Source organism: Larimichthys crocea, chromosome I (assembly GCF_000972845.2).
Source record: "Larimichthys crocea isolate SSNF chromosome I, L_crocea_2.0, whole genome shotgun sequence".
Classification (NCBI taxonomy): Eukaryota; Metazoa; Chordata; class Actinopteri; family Sciaenidae; genus Larimichthys; species Larimichthys crocea.
Window position 1 is genome coordinate 10,654,718 of NC_040011.1, and position 16,041 is coordinate 10,670,758.

Genomic DNA, 16,041 nt, shown 5'->3' on the forward strand with positions numbered 1-16,041 from the left:
GGAGCATTAGGAGAGTCTCTACTACTACAGCCTCCAGACTGACGTGTGAATAAGATTAAACTCTTGAATTACTGACAAATCTCCTCACGTCGGATTAGTATTATTGGAAGATTTTGGAGTTGAACGAAATCCAGGAAGGTGATTCAGTTTTATTTCCTGTCAGGCTAAAATTACCAATCTGGCAAGAGGCAAGGGGGGATTAAAATCAGCAGAGTGATAACTAATGATTTCAATTAGAGGACTCCCTCAAGGAAAACTCGGCCTGACGGTGTAGTGCTTGTGAGAATTACTTATCCATGTTACTCATAAAATAATCCTTTATTTATTGAGCTGTAATGGACTTACACTATGCAGCGTGAGGCCGAGCCAAAGCCTGTTTCTTTTCAGTGCAAATCCCCCTCTCCATTATTTTCCTCTCCACCCACTCCTCTCTCCTTATGTTACAGACGGATTAGTCCGAAGTTTGTGCAAGACAGCCATTGTTTTTCCTCCTAATCGCTAAATCTTTACCTGACTCTTCCAGCTCTCTAAATATCTCTCTCTCTCTCTCTGTCTCACTGCAGGTTGGCTTCCTAAAGACGCAGCACCGGTATGAAATAGTGTTCACCTTGCCCGAGGTCCCAGGTCTGGGGAAGAATGTTTGTCCAGCACCGGTACCCAGTCCACACCTTCGGATCACTGATATCTCATCAGCGCCAGAGGGTAAGAGATCATGAGTAAATGGAAAAAAAGCAAAACATAAATAAACACGGCAGAGGGTGCATCTAAAAGAAGCTTTGAAAACAAGGAATTCTGTTTGTAATGCTTGATTAGCACAATCATATAGCACGCTGGTTCTCAAACTGTGGTACGCAACCTTCTAATTTTTTTTAATTAAGTAAATCCTTTTAGAAATATATTATATCATCAAAATACCCAACATTTTAAATGAAAATAAACAGAGAAAGCTGGAAATTTAGTTTTAAGCCTGCTGATAGTCATTTATCCACAGTACATCAATCATACTGCAATCGTGGCTCAAAGAAGGAAATATCAGAGAGAAAAGTGGGTCAGCTCTGGTTCTCTCGGACACTTTTCAGGATTCAACAACAGTCAACATTTAATAATCTTATGAGGAAACTCTCAGAAACTCTCCATAGCTGAACAGGGTCGTGGAAGTTGAAATAGTAGTAGTTGTAGTGTAGTATACTAAAAACATTTCTAGTGTCTTTTTAGGGGAATTATCCACAAATAAATATTTTTTTACTCAAAAATGCAGAGCAAAAAGAAGCTTTGTTAAGCCCTAAGTATATTTTTAGAGTCTTACTCTTGAGGCTAAATTCCACTGGCCAAGGATGAGATGTGTTCAATGTGCACCGCGGCCGGCGGAGCTAATCGTGGCCGTTCTGGTCGATGTTTCAAAGCCCACAGAAGCCACAAGACGCCAAACATTTACATATTTGGAATCATATTCAGAATACTGATAACACATAAACTGAGGAAAGATGATCAAATCCGAGCAAGTTCCCGGTGAGATTTAAGATTAGCTGTGACGTGATGGAGACGTGCCCGGTGAAGTTCTGCCATCAACAACTTCAACAACTTCCACCAAGAAATCCAGGGCAAAAAAAAGTCAGAAAATCTCTCACGAATCTTTAAAATAACTTGTTGGACTAACAAATTCAGACTTCCCACGCTCTGCGCGCTCAAGCCAAAATGTAAAGGACACAGCAAAGTTATTTTACCAGTGTGTTGCATTTGAATCAACTCAGACTGGTCTTTTGAGAATGCTGCTTCACTTCCTACTGGAAGAAAAAACACGTTATCATGTGTGTGTGTGTGGATCATGTTTTCGTTTCAGGCAGACCTGAGTAAAATGCGGCATTGTTTCAGGCTGCACCAGATGGCTGAGGATTACAGTCACAGACAGTCCAGATAGTGTTAGCTCGGCAATCCATCTCTGAGGAATCATAAAAACAAAAAAAACACTGACTTTCAAACACTTTCCTGTTTGTCTTGCTGCACCTGCACACTCTACTGCGTGAGTCTCACTGCTAAACCTGCTAATTTGGGGTAAAGGTGATCCTCTCTTGGCCGCCTGCCCACTAAATGCCTGTAACTGAAGCAGGTTACTGACCTTTAATTGCAGATTACTGTAACACCCTTTATATTACACTGCGTCTGGCGCTGCGTACGTGTCTGATGTCCACAGCAGCAGGCGTTTAATATAATCGTGACTGTATATTTTTCCATCCTGTTGGCACGATTTTCTGTCTCGTATCGGTCTGATCCATATATTCAAAACACAGTCTCGTGCAGGGAGACAAACAAACAGTGTTCATGTGTGTGTTTGGCAAAAGAAGAAATCCAATCCTCTGTTTTTTCTTTGTGTTTTTCTCTCTCCGTGTTTTTTTAACAGGAGGTCTGAAGGTGACGTGCGAGTACATGGCCCAGCATGAGGGAGTCCTGTGTGAGGAGGTGCTGCTGCTGAGCGAGACCGTCGAGGACGCCTGCGTTAAAGTCAAAGTTCACGCCAGAGTCATGGGTGAGGTTACCTGACAAGTATAAGTGATAGTAATCTTATTTTTCTACACATTGCAACACTCTGTAGCCAACCTTTTGTCACATTTTTTTTGAAAGGTTTTTTTGAAATTTCTCACTGAAAAGGTTAAATATCACAGAAATGTTTGAATCTTAGCACATAAAAACAAAGTGTACCCACTGGAGAGATTAAAAAATAGCTGCAGATGAGAACATCAGATCAGTGAGTGACTGTAACAAACATAAATGACACATTTACATCATATTCTCCACGCTGTATCGACTGATGCTCTTTTAATTACGCCCATCCTGTTGTGCTCTCTTCTTCTGCGATGGAGAATTAGAGCCACTAACTCAATTTAGCCAACTCCTAATAGTCCCTCAGCAGCGGTGGATAGTGGAAATGCGTCATTCGTATTTTCTTTTGCAGATTTTTGAAAGATTTGGTTAAAATTTGTGTTAAATCCAGATGAAACTGATGATCCATACCTCACTCTGTTTATTCTTTCTTCAGAGGACTTCCTATTAGAAAAATCATTTTGGGGTTTACCACATTTTGAGTTACACTGATTAGTTTATGTCGGACTTTAAGCCACTAAAGGATAAGGTCATAGACATTAAGAGACTATGACAATATAAAGTCAAAACTATTTTTCGCTGTTAAACATTAACATTTCTGCCTGTTTAATCATCATAGAAAGTGCACATGGAACAATTATTTTCATGCATGATCGGTTACTCTGACAATTATTATCTCAGTTAATCGTTTATGGTTTATGAAATGCCAAAAAATAATTAGCTGGAGCCCAAAGTGATGTGTTTAAAATGCCTTTTCTGTCCGACAACAACAGTCCAAAACCTAAAGATACAAGAGAAGCTGGAACGATTAACAATGAACCGTCTATTAAAACAGCAGCCAATATGTTTTGTGTTTTTTTTTAAATCAGCATTTGAAGCCTGTTAGCGTCACTAATACAGACACATAATATCCCAGAGTCTCTAATTTCTGCCTCTTTTAGATTTAAAGTGAGAGCTGGCACTTTTTTTTCCACGTGTGTTCTGCTGCCACCTGCTGCTGACTCAGAAACATTTTGACAGCACTGACCATCACCAACAGTCCTTAAAAACAGGAAGATTAATTTGGTCTACCAACATTTCATGGGGAAATAAAGCCCTTGTAAGTTTTTAAATGTTGACATCGGTCATTGAAAGTTCTTGAAATTACATATTTTGTCCAGGTAACAGTAATTAACCTTAATCCACATCTCTGCCTTAAATCTGAGGGAAATGGGCCTGGGAAGTTTGATGTTTAAGGCGGCGTGAGAACCCTGAAGTTTTCTAAATATTCTCACATAATAAGACTAGAACGTATACTATGCATTATTGTTCTGATCTCTGCTGTTGTAAAGCTCCCCGAGGCAGAGGAGAGCCTCTAGTTGTCATTGTCAGTGAGACTGAATCAGACGTTTGTGCCGGCAGATGGAGATTTAAGTAAAGTGGCCAAGTAGTCTGTGCCCTGTGTACGTGTATTGACGTGTTTAATGACGAATGATGCTTGTGCTGTGTGTTTATTTTTACTCACAAGGCATGACCTGAACATCTGTCCAGATGTTTGTGTATAAGTGAGGCCTGGATCACGATCAGATCAAAGGATTAATCTCTGCCTCTGGACTGCACTGTGCTGCGTTTAGATCAGTGACTAATCGTTGCCAGTCCCATCTTCTCAGATTTGTGGCTTTAAATCATTGTAATGAAATATATTCAGCTTTCGGACTGTTTGAAGACGGTCCTCTTGGGCTCTGTCACGTTCTGTAAAGGGCGAAGTAAAATCAACATTTAGTAGTCGATGCTGAAAATGTTTTTTCTTTTTGTTGCTCTAATCATGATTATATACCTTTTATTTACATTGGCAGCACTCGTAGGTTTGCACAGTCCTTTCTCTCTGTTGTACGCATTGGACAAGCGGAGAAAAGTGTGTTGCATTGGCCGGGAATCGAACCCGGGCCTCCCGCGTGGCAGGCGAGAATTCTACCACTGAACCACCAATGCATTTGTTCATTATTTTTGTGCATACCAAGAATTCCATAGTGAACCCGGCTCACACGCGTGGGTTGCCTAAGGTGGGGGTAATCAGGAAAATGAATGCTGTGTGGGTTAAACTGTTCCCCTGTCGAATGTCCCACGTTTAAACGTGTTCATTGTTTGCTTTGGATGCAGAGTACAGGCATGGTCTACCAAAACTAATGTTCACAGGTCACAAGGCTGCTCATTTGGTGACAGAACTCTGTTGATCATTTCCCGTGTTGTGCTCTGCAGACAGGACTACAAACGTCTGAGCGGGACGTTCCCGTGACCCACGTGAGAGGGTCTTAAACTGCATGAAAGCAGATACTTCCATAGAGGAGGGGGTCTGAGGGGGAAGTGCTGCCTTAAACAAAGCGTCTCAGTCGGTTCTTTCTCCCACTGCATGGTTTATGTTCTTGCAGTTTGGGACTGATATTTGACTGTGAGCTTTTTATCTTGAAGGAGTAACGTGGTTTTATTTATTTAACCAGGAAAGGTCCCACTGAGATTACAAATCTCTTTTTCAGCGGAGTCCTCGTCAAGACAGGCGGCAGCACAAACTAAGAACACATGAATTGAAACAGATACAAAACAAAAAACAGTATAACAACATTAAACATCCCAGAAAAACAAAAATTGTACAAGCCGTGAATCCAAAAAAATCTATTTAAGCATCAACACCCCAACTTTTAGTCTCCAGGTCTTTCAAAATGCATTTAAAAAGCATTGGGTTTTTCTAACTTTCTGTAATTCAGAGTATCCTAACCATCTTCACAACTTCTGTACGAACACTTGTGGCCCCACAATGTCACAGATTTCTTTTTTTACATTAAAAGAAATCTTGTTTATAAAATAGAAATTTTAATTTAAACTTCAGTTCTTTCACCGAGCACTGTATGGAAGTTTGCGTTTGGTTCAGTCAAGACAGAACTATCATTTGTTTCCACCTGTACAGTTTAGTCTTCATTTATTCACTTTAACCGAGACCATATCATGACCGAGACTTTGAGGGATTGAGACCAAGTCAAGACCAAGGGCAGGGCAAGACTTAGTCGAGACCAAGACCAGACAGTACATAGCCTACATATGTAGTTAATATTTTTCCACATTGCTTTGGGTGAGGCGCAGTCCCAGCCATCTTAGTAAGCATTACATCGCAAAATTTACTGACTACTGTGTGTTTTCTATTGGACACTGTGTTGAAATAAAATCAAGACAAGACCCAGTAAAAATGCAGTTGATTCCAAGACAAGAAGGAGACCTTGAAAAAGTCACCTTGAGACCAGAATCGAGACCAAGACCAATTGATTCGGACTGCTACAACTCTGCCTGCAAGTACAAAAAAGCCAAGGTATCAGACTCTCCAGGAGTTAGTGTGATTCCTGGTCTTCGTTACAGATATTAAAAACTGTTTAAAAGACGGTGGACTAGACTGGAATCAAAGTTTTAATACAGTGTGGCTTCATCTCAGCAGGTGCAGGTTGTATCCTGGAAACATCTTCAGAAGTCGAGCCTGTAAAGTCTGTTAAACCAGAACTAACGCTTCTAGATAAAAACCGCAGATGCACTTTGCCTGAAACATCAGAACCAACATCATTTATTCCCCTCTTTCTCTCTTTGTCACTTGTCACAGATCGTCACCACGGTACGCCGATGCTGCTGGAGGGAGTTCGCTGTATCGGTGTCGAGTTGGAGTACGACTCCGAGCAGAGCGACTGGCAGGGATTTGACTAAAAGCTTTAAAGCTTCTGCTTTCTTTCCTCCCTGAAGTACACACATACTTACTGACATACACTTAATAAACACAACACACACACACACACACATACACAGCAGCCATTCTCCCAAATAGAAAAAGTGTACAGTGTTTGAAGCCTCCAGTGTGATTCAAGTGTTCGGTTTTTGGATTGACCACATTGACAGCATTGACAGTTTGTACATTTGCTCCATCTTTCTGCAGCTCCACCATCTCTCCTCATCCACCCTGTAGTTGTGTTTTCCTTAATGAACCTCTAGAGGGCAGCAGCACTCTTTGAATCAGTCCAGCTCCTTTTCACGACCTCTTGTGCGCCGGTTCACTCTTCCCCCTGATGTACAAACTGTATCCAACGTGGATTTATTATAGGTGATGGAGTAAACAAGGGCTCTTTTATTATTTAATTATTTAAGTAGATTATAAAACTGACCTTTTAAAGAAGGAATAAAGGAATCTGCACGTTTCAGGGAGAAAGATTAGCAATGCTGCAATGCATGTAATGTCGCTGTTTAACCATCAGGGGGCGCTGCAGGCTGATATATGTCCTCCAGCGTGCTCAGGGTTCTACATCTAAAGGAAAAATCCAACTATTTCATGAATTGTAACTCACTACTACTGAAGTTCTTCTTCCCAGGAAATCCCAAACAACACGTGTGAACGTATATATATTATATATAGGCGTATGTGTGGAAAGCAGCTGCAGCAGAAGTAATAATGTTCCAGTTGGATCTCCCTGTATGATTATTAAACATTTGTGTCAAATAGTGCGTATAGAAAGAAGAGCTTTGTCTTTTTATTGCGAGGAACTGACACCGAAATCTGAGTTTTAGGATCTCGGAAACATTTTTCTGCCACCAAACTTCTTCGTTGTCGAGCTGCAAACATCTTTTTTTTAATGTTTTGCCACTTCTCACAGAATTTAAACAATCCCAGATTTAAGCACATGTGCTGTGTACTGTATGGATGGAGATGAAACAATTGGTCGGTTAAACAAATAACTTAATCTGCAGCTATTCTGATAATGGATTAGTTGAAATCACCATTTTCTGGCACCAGCTTTGCAAATGTGAGGATTTTCTGCACGTCTTTGTTTTATAACTTTGTCAATGTTAATAATTTATGTGGATTTTTTTGGACTTCTGATCTGACAAAGACGTTTAAACACTTGTGACAAATATCTTTTCAGTATTTTTGACCAATCTACTAATCAAGAAAATAACCATTATTGAAAATAATCTTGCATGAGCGTACTTTGGCTTGATTTCTTCTTTTTAAGAAAGAGTTTGGGAAGGAATTGTTTCTTTGGTTTGGATTTACAACGCCTTCAGAACACACATGCGACACAAGTGCCTTTCATTGTACCAACTCCATGTTTAACCATCCTGTCACATACTGTAGCTACACGACAAACCAGTTTTGGAGCACACCACACAGATTCAGTATAACAGCTGCTTGTTTGAGGTCTTTCCAGTGTTTCAATCCCACTTCTTCCATCTGCTTGCTGACGGGCACAATCACTCCGTCAGCACTGCTTCATTTACATTTGTGCTCACAGAGAAAGTGCCATGATCTGGCCCTGGCACTGTCCCTATAATATCTCCTCTTTTCTTTTGTTTTTGTCGAATACATCAGCCTTAAAGGAAACGATTCTGTGTGAAACTTCTCTGCATAAAGTGACCACAAGCTGTTGGTGTAGTGCAAATTAAAAAATCGACTGATTTGATGTTTGCTTGCGTGTAGTATAGGTCAAAGTCTGGTTTGTTTCTTCTCTGAAGTGCTCAGTAGGTTACTGTTTGAAGAATGTAGCAGTTAATTTGTTGATATATTTGCTCCCCCGTGAGTGTGATTTTTATTTTTTAATGTCCAGTATATTCAATAAAAAGAAATGTGTGTAAGTTTTGCTACTTCTCCTTCTGTCAGTTCAGCGCAGGGACACTTGGTGGCAGTCTACGTCGCTGCTCTGATGACCAAATCTCTTTTCTCGAGGCTCCGGGAGACTGAGAAACATTTCTGGACGCTCGATTTTCCTTTTTGAAATATTGACATCAACATTTCAGGTGAATGTGAACGTCTTTTCTGGGATTTTGATTAATTTCAACTCATTTTAACTTATTGGAAACATACTGCCTATGCATATTGAGCTATATATTGTATACTGAACTAAACTAGTGTGTAAAGAAACCAAAATCCGGTTCAGGAGTGTGAAAATAGACCTGTTTTCAACACTCACCAAGTAGTTTTAAGACTCAACAACACTTCTGTCGACATTTTATTGACTCAGGTTCTAACAAGTAACTTTTTCCTTGTGTTTTAGTTTTTATGTGCAAGTCAGAAATTTAACTTAAAATAAAAGAATATTTGAAATTACACACAAAATCTTTAGCTTGCCACAAATTAATTGATATTTTTTAAAGAGTTATATTCTAATTCCTGGATTTCTGTGTGGATTCCTTTGCTGTTTTATACTTTTAGAGACTGGGTTGCATAATTTTTTTAAATATTTTTCTGAATTACCAAGACTAAACTAATATTAGCTATGAATAATTGCATTGCAGACATATGGAGGGTCATATAAACATGTTTGGTTTAGGTTTGCCGTGTAGATTTTAAAACAAAATGATTTTTTTGGACGTCCAGCATGATTACAGCACAGTGACTCTCATAGGAAGCTGTCAGCTTTATGACCAATAAATCACAAACACTGATAGAAAGCAAACTTCTCTTAAACAGTTAAATAAACTTTTTTTTTCACTGCTGGCTGTCAGGAGAGGGCAGACTAACCAGTCTGTGTGATGGGAAGTAGAAATTCAACATTATAAAGATAAATGTGAATATTTAAAGACATTAGGGGGCGTTGGGTTGTATGTGAGCTTGTGCTGAACTTCTAATACCTTCAAAAACTCTTGAATTAAAACTTTATTTACACCCTGTCAATCTGCAACAATAAGACTGCAGCGATTTTAAATATCTGGCACATTTCCAGCCATTATATAACCAATCTTAAACTGCTGCCACAAATAGACTCCAACACAAACACTGAACACTTTACGCCTTTTCATTTACATTTGATGTTAAAAGTTTGATTTTTTGATTTTGATATTAGGGGAAGATATTAACATGAGGAACTGAAAGAAGAAAGTTTGAAGAGTTCAGAGATGTTTGGCTCTGCTCTCTCAGGACAGTTTGCGTCCTGCAGCTGAATCCAGACAAAACAGCCACGCTGCTGCTTCATGAGACACAAACTAACAGAGCTCAGGAGAGTCCAGCTTTGTGACCAGAGGAGTCTGTAACTTTATTTTTATTTTTATTTTTATTCTACAAGAGGCTGATAGTGATGCGGAGCTGCGGAGGTCTCAGTTTGTATGAAAAGATGAAGAAACATGTTTAACTCGGTCCTTTTTCACACCGGCTCAGTTTTTACGCACATCCAAAGAATGTTTCTGTTCCCGGGTGTGTGATTTTATTTGAGTATATTTCAGAGCAGAGCAGGAGAAAAAAAAACATGTTTAATTAGTTTTATTCTAGTTAATAGTGCTAGTATTGGTGTTCATGTGCGTTAATATGAACTTGTTCATGTATCGGTGAGAAATATCTAACATCTTTGAGCTCTGCAGGCAGAATATTATTCAATCTTTAATCTCGACCATATTTTACAGTTTGTCCCTTTAATGCTGAGAAATGTTTTTTTTATATTTAATATTTATATAATATTTAATTTTTAAACTTTAGACTTTAAAATGCGCCCAGTTAAACATCTTTACATTACTTTATTTCATTTCATCTCGTGTTATATCTATATTTATTATTTGAAAGTGTGCAACAAAATATTTTTATCAGCATTTATGTAAGTTATAAGTTCACTGACTTCACTGCCAGTAAATATGAATTCAACAACAAGTTTTAAGCAGCACTCAGTAACTACTAATAATTAAAGTATCTATGATGATTCATAGATTTTTGAAAATAACCCAAATTTTATTCAAATGAAGTGACATTCTTTAGAGTTTTTTAGACATTCGGTTGAACGAAAAGTTTCTGCAGGCTTTTACTTTATTTTATTATTAATTAATTATTTATTTTTGCAAATATTTGCTCACGTGCCCTCTGTGATTTACTGTATTTACCAGATAATTTGCGCCTGTAACGCGCAACATTATTTCTTAGTTTGACTACATGACAAAAAATAAAATAAAAAATCGTTGCGTGCAACAGCCTGTAAACAAAAGTTCAGTCAAGTTTATGACCTGAGAGTCGAGAACAAAAACTCTTTGATAAATATGTATTTTAAATTCTGACTGGACTTCAGTCGCTGATGTTTGATCATAAAGATGAGACCAGTCTGTCCGTTAATAAACTCGCAATAAACGCTGCGTAAAGCTGAGTGTCCATCACACTCCTGCGCACATTTTACCTCCACCCTGCGCCACATTCTCTCCCGCTCCTCATTCCAAAGGTTTTATTTCAACAAAGCACCTGCATCCTGCAGCATCAGCCCTCAAATAAAAAATAATAATAAACCTTCAGCGCGTCTGCGTCCACTTTACGCACTGAGGCGGCTTCCAGACGGCTCGCAGCGCGCTTCCTTCAACTTATTGTAATAATCACACATCCTACAAATGCTTATATGTGACATTTTATTAAAAATATACACTTAAAATAGCATTTCTGCTTCAGGTAGAGGGTTAAATATCTAAATACATCAGCTGTGATCAAACAGAAGCTGCACTCACTGTTCTGAACTCTAATTCTTGAATCTCGATTTAAAAATCTCAGTTTCATGCGGCCAAATGTTTGCCATTCCTGCACAGATTTGTCTGAAGCTTGTGCGGGATGTGTGAACTCTGAGTGGCCCGGTGCCCTCCCTCTGACCTCTGGGATTACAGTAATCTCTGTTGATTGATCTGATTGATCAGATTCATCTCCACGAGGCACAGTCGCACACACAGAGTAGAGTTTAGGACAAAGGGAGGAGGGAGCAGGATGAGGCAGTCGGTGCATGGTGCAAATAAACATTTTTTTTTCCTCCTTCTGGCCTGTGGGCATTCGCAGGCACAGAGTAGATGTGTGTTTTTACTCTGTTTAGAGGCATCAGTATCATGTGGCAGGACATATGCGACTTAATGAAGTCTGGAGCAGAAATATGATTTGGTTTCCTCATCATCATGATATAGAAACAACATATCAAGGACGCAGATTGCAGATTGGTTTCAGGCTGAAAGCTCACCATAATAAATTACATAATAATAACATTATTCTACTGGAAACAGCAGACAGATCAGAACTTATCTAAAGTTATCTAAAGTAAATTCATCTCCCCTACTGCTGACTTTAAAGAAAACTACAGCTCAAGTTCCTTCAACTCAGTGATAGTTGAGCTCCATGCAAAATCCTGCTGCCTTTAAAATATTGTTTCAGTCAAATAAAGCTTAAAAAGTAGCAGAAGAGTCGATGCATGTAACATTTAAACATCATGAACTGTTGGGTAATTTAGCATGCATCATTTTTTATTTCAACACAAATCAATTTTTATTTATATAGCACCGAATCATAACAAATTATCTTATAATGATCACACAGACTGTGATCGTTATAGTATTATTCACAGAGACTCAACAATGCCCACCATGAGCAAGCACTTGTCAATATGGTGTGATGTAAACATCTAACTCAAGTCATCTTTAAAAACATTTTATATATATTATATTATATATGTCATTTATTCACCATATTTGTGTGAATTAAACATCCTCTGATCTATAAACACATGAACACATGGTAAAAAAAAGTACATACAAAATGAAAATACTCGAGTAGAAGTAGCTGTAAAAACTCCTTCTATACAATAATATTAATAATATTGTAAGCAAGCACTTGAAAACACGCAGTATATTAATGAATATGGTGTAATCTGAATATCTAAGTCCAGTCTTCTTTTAAACTATTTTATATTCCTTATTTCTTTTTCCCCCTTTAATAACTAAGCACTGTATATAGACATATGCTCGTGTGGACATCTGTAGCATAAATACATGGTAAAAACTACAACACTGTCCTTTAAAATGCAGTGTAAAGTAGCAGAAAATGGAAATACTCAAGTAGAAGTTACTGTAAATGCTGCATCTGTACTCTTTATAAGTTATTTACAGAGCAAACATATTAATGAATATGTACGTGTCATGTAAACATCTAACTCCAGTCTTCTTTTAAACTATTTTATATTCCTCGTGTTATTTTATATAGATCTTACTCCGTGTATATTTGTGTATGGACCACAAACACATGAATACATGGTAAAAAAAGCTCAATGTTATCCTCTGAAATGCAGCAGGGAGGAGTATAAAGTAGCAGAAAATGGAAATACTCACTACAGGCGACGACATATAGAAGCTCAACACTGACAAAACTTGAGTGTAAAAAAATCAATCTGATCTAAACTTTACGTATTTATTTCATCTTATTTTCTGCCTCAGGCTGCCAAGAAGCAAGAATCTATATCTATACATATTTTCAGGTAGTTTTCTGTATCAGAGGAGGTGTCAGTCTAATCACAGAACGACACATTGATTATTTTTCTTAATGCTCCTAAAGACTGAAATCAAGCTGAGCGGTCATCAAAAAAAAATAAAAAAAAAAGATGAACTTTAAATTTTTTTTTGGAGGTTTTGCAGCATCAGGAGACAGAGAGGCTGAAAACACTGCAGCAGAGAAGGAGGAAGAAGTGTGTGTGTGTGTGTGTGTGTGTGTGTGTGTGTGTGTGTGTGTGTGTGTGTGTGTGTGTGTGTGTGTGTGTGTGTCACACAGCAGCAGCAATCAGTCCCCTCTTGTCTCGCTGCTGAGTGCAGCGTCTGATTGACAGTTTCTATTCATCCTCTGTGAGATTAGGCCAGCTGAAAGGAGTAACGACCCATGGCTGTGAGCAGTAATTACGGCCTCGGATAAGAAAAATAAGAAAAAACACACACACACACACACAGCAAAACTATAATTATATAATCCGGCTCCAAAAAAAAAAAAAACACCTTTTCCTATCCCCCTCCTCCCTCGCTTCTTCGTCGCCTCGCTGCAGTGTTTTCAAAGACGTCTCACCTGTAAAGAGGAAATTCCTCCCCGTGTTTCAGTTCGAAATTATCTCACAATCACAACAAACTACAGGCTGCAACATCAACATCAATCCTGAGCCGCCTGTGAGGAGGTGGAGGAGGCGGAGGAGGAGGTGGTGTTTGCTGTGCATGCATACAGTAAATGACACATAGTAGCCTCCGTTTACGCTCCTCTTTTTCCATGCAGTGCTTCTCTCTGATTATGTGTTAACAGCTCGCTTAGCTTCTGTAGGAGTGCAGCGACAATTCATAAAACAAGACGTGTGTGTGTGTGTGTGTGTGTGTGTGTGTGTGTGTGTGCACAAAGTAACAGGAACACCTGTTGAATCTGATAACTTATTCCAGGTTCAACTATCTGATCATCTTCAGGCTTTTTTTAAAAAATTGGATTATGTTGTAATGTAGATTGTGTCTCGGGCTCTGCTGAGATTACACAGGCGATGTTCTGTGCTCATGATAGTGTTTCAGTTGAACAGAAAAACTGAATTTTCTTCTCATCGGTCACCAGGCGGACGAGTGTAAGAGCGTGTAGACTGATGGAGGCAGGTCACCTTCATTTATACAGACTCCTAAACACAAACACTTGGTTTTAATGACAGAGTGCTTCATGCAGTTGATGAGAAACAGAGTCTGTAAAAGATAACACTGCTCGGTTTCTGCTCATAAACATGAACTGGCTTCAGAGCCTGAATTTTAGGTTTCCTTATGACAGAAAGAAGTCAAGAAGAATAAAAAAATATATTTTTACAGCTCCCGAATAACAAATTTGACATATTGACTTGAACACACACTCTGATTCAGATGAGAAAAACTGAATTTTAGTTTATTTTGAGGCATTTTAATGAAGAAGTCATTCAAACTAATTCTAAATGTGGGTTAACGTGTGTCAGATTAGGCATTAACAGTAAGATCAATAAATAAAATACATTTAAACTTTAAGTAAAACTGCATGATATAAATAAAATATAACAAAATAGTATAAAAATATATATATGTTTGTGTTCTATGCATTGTGTAAATGTGGAAATATTGGTGAAGTATCACTATACATAGATACTAATGTACTACAGTATATAAACACACGTTTAAAAATCAAAGTTTGAATCAGAGCCTGAATATGGAAACCTTATTATAACTATTTATCATCAGACGTTAGTGTGAACAGCATTTAAGTTGATTTACGGTGAAACATATAATAATAATTTGAATTAAAATGTTTCATTTAAACGCTACGCTGGGTAGAATACTTCAAAAAGTTATTCATCACTTCATTTAAATTATTACTGAGATGCATTGTGGAATAATCACACTTTATAATTAGAAATGACACCACAACAATAATGTTTCAACACGGCCACATGTTAATCAGGTATGTGTGCTAAAAAAAAAAGTGTTCAGACTCAAATTTGTTGGTTTTTAATCAAAATCAGGCGACTTATAGAACCGAATAAAAAGATTATTCAGCATAAAAATGTTTAATGTTGCATTTATTTCCAGAAGAAATCACCAAGAATGAGTTTTTGGAGACACTACACTATTTAAAAACAGATTCAAATGGAAGATTGTGAGTAAAAAGACTTAAATATGACCGCAGACTGTCTGTTTGTGTGGAGACATACATTGGCCTCCATACATGGGCCCGTGTTTGGCATGTAAACTTCCTTTTTCTCTCAGAAAGTCTTTGGTTGAGTGATGTGTTTTAATTTACCTCACTGGGTCAGAGGTTCATCCACTGCTAGAAACAAAAAGAAAATGTCAGAGTCAGAGTTTCTTTTTGTTTTGTTTTTGTTTTCTGGCTGTTTCCAAGAGCGCCAAAGCGCGCACAGCCCTCATCATCTCTCGGCTCCTCCTGCGCCTGATCCCGGTCTGCAGCGCCCGCTCATCCTCCTCTTGTCAAAAAACGTGCTCTCTGAACCGTCGGACCAATCGGCGACGACCCTGCGTGTCCAGGAAATGACGTAGACGTGTGGTGTTCAGCCTTCTCCGTAAAGTGTAACCGTGTCACCACAAATGTTATCCAGCACACACCGACATCTCTCTCCGGTGTTAGTGTCGGGGCCAGGGCTGTGCGCGCCGCCCCTCCAGCTCCAAGACGTGATGTTTCAGCTCTGTGCGCAAATTTGATCCAAACTGACACAGAGTGCTCCAGACTTCTCTCTGTGCGCAAATGTGACCATTTCCCCGACAGTCCCCCCTCCCCTCCTGCAGACATCTTTTCTTGTGGGCTCTCCAAAAGCAGAAGACCACCGACCCCCCTTTCTTTTCTTTTTTTTTTCTGTGGCCATCTCAGCACCACCAACAACTCTCAATCAAGGATCCGCAGACGCGCTCGATGTGACCGGGGGGCTGCAGGACCAGGCTGCTGCTTTCTTTCTTTTTTTTTTTGGACAACCCAGGAGAAACTTTCTTCCCTGGCTTTGTGAACTGTGAGCTTCTTCTTCTTCTTCTTCTTCTTCTTCTTCTTCTTCTTCTTGTGCACCGCCTCTCACTTTATTTCTACGTGGGTGAGCTTCTGTGTGTGTGTGTGTGTGTGTGTGTTTGTGGCACCTCCCCGCTCCTCCATAGATCTGCTTTGCCCTCTTGTACCTTCCCAGCCTGCAC

At 38.9% G+C, this 16,041-nt stretch overlaps 1 protein-coding gene and 1 non-coding gene across 2 annotated transcripts in view; one reads left to right on the forward strand and one right to left on the reverse strand.

Moving 5' to 3' along the window:
* adisspb (adipose secreted signaling protein b) overlaps positions 1-8,235 on the forward strand; it is a 28,263-nt gene extending 20,028 nt beyond the window's left edge. Inside the window, exons 4-6 of the mRNA XM_027284859.1 lie at positions 564-702; positions 2,399-2,524; positions 6,218-8,235. Coding sequence (XP_027140660.1) covers positions 564-702; positions 2,399-2,524; positions 6,218-6,318 — 366 coding nt within the window. The 3' untranslated portion in view covers positions 6,319-8,235. The remainder of the gene's footprint in view (positions 1-563; positions 703-2,398; positions 2,525-6,217) is intronic.
* On the reverse strand, positions 4,499-4,569 carry trnag-gcc (transfer RNA glycine (anticodon GCC)). The gene has a single exon. It is a non-coding gene; the product is annotated as a tRNA-Gly (tRNA).
* Positions 8,236-16,041: the final 7,806 nt, after the last annotated feature.